The sequence below is a fragment of the Orycteropus afer genome, unplaced genomic scaffold, assembly GCF_000298275.1.
Source record: "Orycteropus afer afer isolate SDZICR_OR568_19922 unplaced genomic scaffold, OryAfe1.0 scaffold01065, whole genome shotgun sequence".
NCBI lineage: Eukaryota > Metazoa > Chordata > Mammalia > Tubulidentata > Orycteropodidae > Orycteropus > Orycteropus afer.
This window is the reverse complement of record NW_006922652.1, coordinates 217,437-227,812: the sequence shown is the minus strand read 5'-3', so window position 1 is coordinate 227,812 and position 10,376 is coordinate 217,437. Positions and strand designations below refer to the sequence as shown.

Genomic DNA, 10,376 nt, shown 5'->3' with positions numbered 1-10,376 from the left:
ATTCCCTGGAGAAGGATGTCATGCTTGGTAAGGTGGAGGGTCGACGAAAGAGGGGAAGGCCTTCAATGAGATGGATTGACATGGTGGCTGCGACAGTGGGCTCAAGTATAACAAGGATCTTGGAGCTGGCACAGAATCAGGCAGTGTTTCGTTCTGCTGTGCATGGGGTCGCTATGAGTTGAAACGACTTGACGGCACCTAACAACAACAACAACATACACCTATGTGTACCCCTATGCACATATTTTTTATTGTTTCTGCCGTTGTTTCAAAATTATATATACCATAGCAATTACCAACAGCTCTTTTCATTTGTATACATTTTTATTGACATCATTTACATTCCTCAAGCCGTGTACTCTTCATATTCATGTGATGTTACCATTCCGTTCACCAAAATTAACAAATGTCTACTATCTAGAGAGTGAATCCTTCTCCCCTTTCATCCCTGGTAACCACTAATAAACATTAGCTTCTGTATATTGTATATTTGCCTGTTCTTGGCATTTAATGAAAGTGGTAACACACAATATTTATTTATTTCTTTTTTCTTTTTTTTTTTTTTTTTTTATTAGGATTTGGGTGAAGATTTACAGAGTAAATTCACTTTTCATACAGCAGTTCACATATACTTTGTCTCATGTCATTGACCAAAATTTACAATGCAGCAGCTCCCCTCCCACTTCCTCCCCATAGTTACCTCCTCCCAGTGTCCATCCCTTCATACTCTTCGAGAGGCCCATTTTCTGCCAACCCTGTATATGATCTTGGATACACTCTCCATTTAGACATACATAATTGTTTAGCTTGTTCACCCATCTATCCATCCCTATACCCATATTTGCTTTCATTAACAACTCAGTATTGTATTTACAAAGGGGTTCATATTTGTTGTTTGTACTGCCCATGTTATTTATTTTTTAACTGACTTATTTTGCCCAACATAATGTTCTCCAGGTTCATCCATGTTCCAAGATATTTTGGGAACTCATTTCTCTTTATTACTTAGTTATATGTATGTATGTTTCACATTTTACTTATCCACTCATTTGTTGATGGGCACTTGGGCTGTTTCCATCTTTTTGCTATTGAGATTAGTGCTGTGATGAACATAGGTGTGCATAGATCTCTTCGTGTCAACTTCAGTTAGAACCCTAATGTATATACCTAGTTGTAGAATTGGTCAGTCATATGACAGCTTTACCTCCAATTTTTTTGAGGAACTGGCCAGACTATCTTCCTTAATAGCTATATTATTTTGCATTCCCACTAGCAATGGATGAGAGTTCCAAATTTCTATATTCCTCCATCACTTTTTATTTTCTGTTTTTGTTTTGTTATCTTGTCCATCCTAGTGGGAGTGAATTTGTATCTCATTGTGGTTTTGATCTGGTGACTAGGGACATTGAACATCTTTTCATGTGTCTGTTGGTCATTTGAATCCTTTTTGGTGGAGTGTCTGTGTCACTTGCCCAGTTTTTGATTGGGTTGTCTTTTTATTGTTAAGTTCTAGAAGTTTTCTATAAAATTTAGATGTTGGAACCTTTGTTAGTTACATAATTTCCAAAAATTTTTTTCCCAATCTGTAGGTTGTCTCTTTACTCTTTTGATAAAGTCTTTTGATGGACATACATATTTAACTCTTATGAAGTCCCAATTACCTATTTTGTTTTCTGTTATTCATGCATTCATTGTTGTGCCTGATAATCTTTCACTGAAAATAACTAGGCCCCAAAGCTTTGCTCCTGTATTTTAGTTCTTATCAATTTAATACATGCATGTAGTAGCAAAAGAATATGTAATTAAACAAGAGCACCCTATTCATCCTCAGCAAAATATACCTTTAACCATTTCTTGCTTTTAGTTCTTTTGCTTGTTTCCTCCATAATATTAAAACCTGTGGAGGTAATTCTAGATAATATGCTTATAAATCTTTTTCTAAATTATCACCTTTAGATAATGTCATTGACTCTGACATGAAAAGATGAGTATTTAGCTAATTTATATTAACTTCCTCCTTCTCCCTGTTCTCAATCCTTCATATCTATGTTTTGGGTTATAATTTATGTTGTTTTTTGGTTATGCTATTAGTTACTATTGTAAAATTAAGATGAAAAAAATATTTTCTCTGAGAAGAGAACACTAGCATCCAGTGTTGGTGATGAGAAGTCAGAGGCTGGTTCAGTTCTCCTTTCTTTGTAGGTGATTTTGAAATGATCCTCTGTGAGCTCTTAGTATATTCAGTTTATCCTTAAGTGCTGAAATTCAAGATAGTATGACTAGGTCTGGAACTCTTTTCTTTTAACTAGATTGTGCCCTCAGAGACTCTTTCTAGTCTGATGATATAGATCCTTGTTTAGCACTGGGATATTTTCTTCTGTTATTTCTTTGATCATTTTCTCACTTTGTTCTCTCTACTTCCCTATCTGGAATTTATGTTGTTCACAGATTGCACCTCAGTGACACTTACAAAGTACCTTCTTTATGCCAGAAATTGTGGCACTTTTAGGGTGAATAGATGCTGTGAGTGCTTGGAGAATGTTTGCCTTTGAGAATTTGAATTTGTCTGTATTTGTATAAGGACCCCTGGTGACAGAACAGTTAAGTGCTTGGCTGCTAACCAAAAGGTTGGTGGTTCAAACTCACCCAGCAGCTCCGCAAGAGAAAAACCAGATTATCTGCTTCCATAAAGATTAGAAACAACAACAAAAAAAAAACACCAGTGCCATCTAGTAGATTCATTCCAACTCTTAATGACCCTTTAAGACAGAATATAACTACCCCATGGGATTTCCAAAGCTGTTAATCTTTACTGAAGCAGACCACCTCATCTTTCTCCTGCAGAGCAGCTGGTCGGTTTGAATCGCTGACCTTTTGGTTAGCAGCCAAATGCTTTAACCACTATGCCACCAGAGCGCCTTCCATAAAGATACAGCTTAGAAAACCTTATAGGAAAGTCCTATTCTGTCACTGTGATCACTATGAGTCAAAATCTATCTCCTTGACAGCACCCAACAATGATAAATTTTGCATAAAATCAGGAATATTCTTTTAACAACTGAAAAGCAGGAGCATACCAAATTAAATAAACTTTATGTATAGATTTTCTTATTGCTGCTTATTCTTATCTTTTACTTATTCACTATTAGTATTATTCATACTTCTTGTATGTTGCCGTTGAGTCAGCTCCAGCTCATGGGAACCTTGTGTATAACTGAATGAAATGTTGCCCCGTTCTGTGTCATCTTCATGCTCACTGGTATGTTTGAGTCCGTTATTGTGACTGTTGTGTAACTCTGTCTCACTGAGGGTTTCTTTCATTTTTGCTGATGCTGCACTTTTCCAAACATGATATTCTTTTCCAGCAATTAGTCTTTGCCAATGATGGCAAAAGTAAATGAGCCAAAATTTTGCCATCAAAAGGAGCATTTTGCTGGCATTTCTTCTGAGATGCATTTGCTTGTTCTGCTGGCACTCCATGCATGGTACATTTAATATTCTTTGCCAACACCGTGATTCAAATGCAACAATTCTTCTTCTGCCCTCCACTTTCGTTGTCCAGCTTTCACATGCATATGAGTGTGGTGTAGTCTATCAGTAATTATCTTATACATAATAACTTTTAGTTGTTCGTTTATAAATCTTTGTGGTAAAGACAAACAGAATGCTTTATTTCAGCAGAACTACTGGGCTTAAAATTTAGGTTGATCATCTCAATAATTCATTATGGTCTCTAAAGGGAAAAGTTTTTTCTGGGCACCACTTGAGATTTAATTGCAAGCAATAGAAACCAATTTTAACTAATTAAATCTTTAAAAAATATATGTGTTATTGGCAAAATCAAAGGAAGAAGTAAATAATCAGGTCTCAAAAAGGTCAGGTATTAGGGAAGCTCCAGGAATTATAGTAGTTAGAATGAATAGACAGTCTCATTAGAGTGCTGATAGGAGAGTGATTCTCCTCTAAATTTTGTGACATTCTGCTTAAGATTCAGATTGCAAAGAGACTGTTGGCTTCGCTCAGTTCACATGCTCAGTTCTTGTGCAGAAGCAGGACATTAATTGGCAGTTTCACTAAAAGCACAAAAATGGAGGAGGGACAGTTCCCAAAGGAAAAGAAGAGTTGTATCATCAAAAACTGGACGTAGACAACAAATGTTCACTCTGTTCTGTAATGACATGTCAGTGTTCAATTCTAACTCACTTATTGCTTTCTGATCCTAGTGCTGCCTCCTGTGCTTGTGCCAAGACACAGTGAATATAACCCCCAGCTCAGCCTTCTGGCCAAGTTCCGCAGTGCCTCCCTCCACAGTGAACCACTCATGCCACACAATGCCACCTACCCCGACTCCTTCCAGCATCCTCCATATTCTGCATTCCCTCCGTCGCCCAGTCACACTTTCTCGCACCCATGCACTGCCGGCTACCCTCAATCCCCAGGAAGTTCTTCTGAGCCAGAGAGTCCATATCAACACTCAGGTCAGTAAAAACTGCAGTAAACATGAACATATGGTAAAAAAATATGACCCAATGTAATTGTTTGTGGTGAGACAAACCTAATAATTGTATTTAATATCCATATGGTGCTTTACAGTTTACAAAACAGTCTCCTGTACTTTAAATCATTAGATCCTGCTACCTACTTCCCAGGTAATCACGATTATATCCATTTTGAAGCAGTTATGCTGGAAATAAAAAATGTTTTGCTCTGGTTTCTGGTTTTAATCCTCTGAAAATCCACAGAAACTAAATATAATTATTCCCACTGTCTCTAGGAATTTCCAGGGATTTTTTAAAAAAGGAGTAGACACAAGACTAAAATATTTCTTTAATCCAAGCAGAAGACCCCTGGTGGCACAACATTTAAGTGCTCAGCTGCTAATTGAAAGGTCAGCAGTTAGAATACACCAGACACTCAACAGGAGAAAGATATGGCAGTCTGCTTCCATAAAGATTACAGCCTTGGAAACTCTATGGAGCAGTTCTGCCCTGTTCTATAGAGTCACTATGAGTAGGAATTGACAGCAATAGAGTTTGGTTTTAATCCAAGCAAGATTTGGCCTCAGGGCAGGCAACATGGAGGATGAGTGATAGGCCTTTACTTTTGTTCCTTTTTAACAAACAATGCATCACTTGAGTGGGCCAGAGGGTGAGATCTCAACTCTAGCCAGTGCATTTCCCTTTCTTGCTATGTGTAAGCAGGAAAGCATCTTAAATAGATATCTATTCAGTAAATATTTACTGAATTGAAAAGGCATGTGGAAGAGAAAGGGAATGTACCTTCTCCTGTGAGAAGGGGAGAATCAAGTATACACCCACTCCTCACTTATCTACATGGTTAGGTTCCAAAGACCAGGTTGTTATGTGAAAATTGGTGTAATGTGAAAATGTAGTCATCAAATCACAAAATGGAGGATGACTATATAATTACATAACTGCCAATTTTTATCTTTAATAATTGCCAAACCACGAGAATCATGGCCAAACCAAGTTGACACAACTTAGCCAAGTTAACACTTGCCTTGAACCCTAGCATTCATTACTACCAGATGTATGTTGTTGATGTGCGAAATATTCAGATAGTAGGTTTTTTACTATGTCATAAATGGAAATATTGGATAACAAGATAGTTGATAAGTGAGGAGTTGGTGTATTTTCATATTTGCATATGCTACCACATGTGAAAATTAGGTCTAAGATGAGATGATATAGAAGAGATTTATATGCATCTTGTGTGTGAGATAAATAATATCCTGAACTAACAGGTTACTGATGGCCTGAGTAAGTATATTGGATGCCATCATAATCTGCCTCATTCATTCATCTATTAATTTATTTAACTGATATTTATTGCTTATCTATATGCAAACATTGTCTTAGGTTGCTAAAAAGTGAATTCAAGTCAAGAATTTAATTTTACTTAGATCTACAATCAACGCCCATGGAAGTAGCCGTCAAGAAATCCAATAACATATTGTATTGGGCAAATCTGCAGCAGAAGACCTCTTTAAAATGTTAAAAAGCAAAGGGGTAGTGACTGTTAAGAACTAACTATTTGAGTATTAAGGTGCGCCTGACCCAAGATATTTTCAATTATCTCATATGCAAAAGCTGGACAATAAATAAGGAAGACCAAAGAAAAATCGATGCCTTTAAGTTATGGTGTTGGCAAAAAGAGTGAGGGAAATCAAACACTCGTGGAAGCAACTAATTTACTCTGTAAACTTTCCCCTGATCACAAAAGTTTAAAAAATAAATTATGGCATTGGAAAACAATATTAAATATACCATGGACTGCCAGAAGAATGAAGAAATCTGTCTTGGAAGAAGTACAGCCAGAATCATCCTTACGAGTGAGGATGGCGAGTTTATCTCATGGACTTTGGGCATAATATCAGGAGAAACCAGTGCCTGGAGAAGGACATCATGTTTGGTAAAATAGAGGGTCAGAAAAAAAGAGGAAGACCCTCAACAAGATGGATTTACACAGTGGCTGCGAAAAGAGGCTCAAACATAGCAAGGATTATGAGAATTGTACAGGACCGAACAGTGTTTTGTTCTGTTGTACGTAGGGTTGCTATGAGTTGGAACCGATTTTGAAAGCACCTATCAGCAACATCAACAGTTATTAGATTAGACCCTTTGCTACAATATCAGAAATCTGTTAACTCTAATAATCATTATAAATGTACCTCAGTATAATTAGATTTCTTTGTAATCCTATAAAAAGAAAAGAAAATTCACATGAATAAGAATTGACCCTGTCCTCAAAGAATTTGCAAATTATGGGAAGGTAAAGAAGGAATTGTTCCTTCCCTTTCTATTTAGTTCAGTTCTTCCTTTTGCCCTCTTAGTAATTTACACATACATCTACTGTTAGATTTAGCATACTGTATTATGTAATTAAGGAGCTCTGGTAGCATAGTGCTAAGGCATTTGACTGGTAACTGGAAGGCTGGTGGTTCAAACCCACCAGCCACTCCTCAGAAGGCAGTTTGGGCAATCTACTTCCATAGTGATACTGCCTGGGAAACCCAAGGAGGGGTCGCTATGAGTTGGGTCCGACTCCACGACACATAACAACAACAAAATTATGTAATTGCTTTTCTGTCTATTTCCCCCATTAAACTTTGAGCTCTGTGTCTTCTCTTGTTTGTTCATCATTACAAAACTTGGAACATAGTTGCTCATTAGTTGCTTACTGAGTAAATAAATTACCACACAGGCCTTTGGAGCATAGGACTAGAGCTCAGGAATAATGATACAGATTTGACTGATTGATTAAGTAAATGGCAGGTTCTGTACTAGGTGTTAGAGGTACAAGGATGATTGAGACAGTGGTTTCCGACCTTTAAGAGGTAGTGACTATTGAGCAAGATCTTGTAAACAGATATCACCATGATAGATGTTATAGCAATCCAGGCAAGTAATTGTAAGGATTTGAACTGAAGCAGGTACTTGGGTTTACAAAAAAGGTAATGAGTTTGAGATGGTAAGTATCAGTAGCACTTGATGTGGGAATGAAGGCTGAGGTGCCAAGAGGAAGCTTAAGAATGGGACATGGTAGTTGAAGTCTTGTGACTGAATTCACTGAGAAAGAGGAAATAAAGTGAAATCGTTTGAGGACAGAGCCATGTTTAAGGGGCAGGAGATGATTATGCCACAAAATATGTATTTATATAAAACTAATCTGTGCTATAGTGATTGCCTGTATTATCTTAGTATTTCTGTAAACAGGTTGTTGTTATTTTCCTTCTTCCCACCCATGGAAGACAGACCCCAAGAATGGTGCTGGCTAGTTTCTCATGGAGGAAACAGCCCTTTTCATTTAAAAGAATATATTTTTTTCTGAACACAGATAATGCACAGTGGCTAATCGAAAGTTTGAAAGCTGGAGTCCAGTCAGAAATGCCTTGGACTTGAGCCTCCAACCTTTTGGTCTACATCACCCATGAAGGGAATAGCCTTTTTCACTTCAAAGAATCTTTTTTTTTTCCCCCTGAACAGTTAACAGAAAATGCCAACCTGAGTAATAGATCTATAAATAAGACTAAAAGAGAATTTAGAGATCAGTTGGTTCAGCCCCTTCATTTTATAGGAAGATTTCCTCAAGAACTTGCAAAAGAACCACCTGTATTTATAAGTTTTTCACCAGGGTCATAGTTTACTTTCTCATAGTCCCAAGAAATACTTTATCCGTGGTTCCCAGTGTGGTCCAGGGACCACTTGCATTAGAATCCCAGGTGCCTGTTGAAACAGAGATAGCTGCATCCAACTGCTGGTCTGTTGAATAAAAGTTCTGGGCCTTGTCTTAATTATCTAATGCTGCTATAACAGAAATACCACGAGTGGATGGCTTTAAAAAGCAAATCTATTTTCTTGCTGTTTAGGAGGCTCATGGTACCAGCTCTAGGGGAAGGCTGCCTCTATCAGCTCTGGAGGATGGTCCTTATCTCTCTTGAGCTTCTGCTTCTGGGTGCTTTTCATGTGTCTTGGCCTCTCTTCCCCCATCTCTGCTCATTTGTTTTAACTCTTTATGTCTCATAAAATATTGACTTAGGACACACCTAACACTAATCTTGCCTCATTTGCATGTAACAAAGACAGCCCATTCCCAAATGGAATTATAACCACATGTTGGGGGACACAGTTCAATCTGTAACAGGTCTAGAATCTGCAATTTTAATAAGATCCACTTTTTTGGCACCATTAAGTGTGAAAACTACTGGAGTGGACAGTTTAATTCAACAAAGACAGACTTGTCCAACCTTTCTTGCTCTTGAACTCTACCACTAATGTACCATGACTGTTCCGGACCAACTTTAGGAATATATATATAGAAGAAATTAGTTGTTCTGAGATCCTTGCAAGAGCTAATTTGGGGAGTTCCGGCAAGATGGTGGACTAGGCAGAAAGACTGCACAGACCCTCTTCAACAAAGAAAAGCGAAACCAATTAACACAAACACAGAAGATAATCCTGGACCCCTGAGCCTCGAAGGGAAGGATATAGAAGTTGACTAAACCCCAACTAGCAGAAGAATTTGTGTGAAAATACCAAAAAAGGAGACACACAGAGCTGTGGTCTGACAGTGATCCTGAGCGATCCTGATAGCACAGACAGCTGGGAGATACCCGAGTGGTGGTAGGACCTAAGAATTAACCTAAAAATCACCCTGCTAGCCAGGGACTGCACAGAGGCCTGCTCTGCTGGCTGGGGAATAAACGGAAAAAGTGAAGAGAAAGGTGGGCTGAACTGTGTGGACTTTTGCTGGTCCGGAGGGCACCACCATTTTGAAGATTTAAAAGTGGCTTGACTATTTTGGATATTTAAAGAGACAGCATTCTCGCAGATTCCTGGGGCTTAAGAACATGTTCTGCTTTCTAGCAACGGCAAGGACCTGAAAGACTGAAAAAGTACCACATTCCTCTTGTTACTCTTATATGCCACACCTGCTTGGTGAACAAAGGTGTGGCCATCCCCACTCCCACTTACCTTCTGGGCCCACAGGAACTCCATCACAGTCTGTGTACTCAGCAGAGCCTGGGTGCCCTGCCCTGTCCTACACCGATTTTTTTTTGTTTATCTCTTTATTTTTTCTTTTTCACTTTGTTTTTTCTGGTAATTAGTTTGCCTGTACTTGTCAGTTTTAAAACAACTATTATTATTAATACTTTTGTCCTTTTTACTATTATTCTTAATCTTCCCCTCCCAAGTCCTAGTTTTCAGCATTTTTTTCTTTTCCCTGTTCCTGGTTGAAATATTTATTTATTTATTTATTTTTACTTTAAGTGTTTGGTTGGTTGTTTTTGTTTTTTCTATTTTCCCCTTTTTTTCTCATGGTTAACCCAACTCCTTGTTTTTCGTTTTGCATTTTTCCCATTTTTTTTTCCTTCATTATTCTCCTTCTCTACTTTTTTTCTCTTAGTGCCCTATCCCCAGATATTGCAGGTTTTCTTGTTTTTTCTTCTTCTTTTCCCCCTTTTCCTTTCTTTGCATACTGTTGCTGTGTGTTTCCATGGTGTGTTTTTTACCCATGTGCTTTTAGTTTTTTGATGGCTATTCAATTGTAATTCCTGTCTAACTGAGTGGGAGACAACAGCAGTCCCTATAAGACACAACTACACCCACACCTCCTGCAACATCACTTACTGACCAAGAGCCACTACCTCCTTCTCCACCAACAGGCCAATGATAAAAAACAAAAACAAATAAACAAACAAAAAAACCACCAAGAAGTGCCTGAATCACCCTTGGCTGCTCTTCAAAAACAGTTAACAGAGATCTAAATACAACAATGCCACCACGCCTCGAAGACAACAGACCATCACAGTCCACACAAAGAAGCAGGATAAAGTGGTAGAAACAAGGGAGCAG

General features: G+C 38.0%; 1 protein-coding gene across 1 annotated transcript in view; it reads left to right on the top strand.

The window, feature by feature from the left end:
* The window catches only part of SMAD9 (SMAD family member 9), a 67,992-nt gene that overhangs the window by 13,462 nt on the left and 44,154 nt on the right, over positions 1 to 10,376 (top strand). The window contains exon 2 of the mRNA XM_007958653.2: positions 4,224 to 4,478. Coding sequence (XP_007956844.1) covers positions 4,224 to 4,478 — 255 coding nt within the window. The remainder of the gene's footprint in view (positions 1 to 4,223; positions 4,479 to 10,376) is intronic.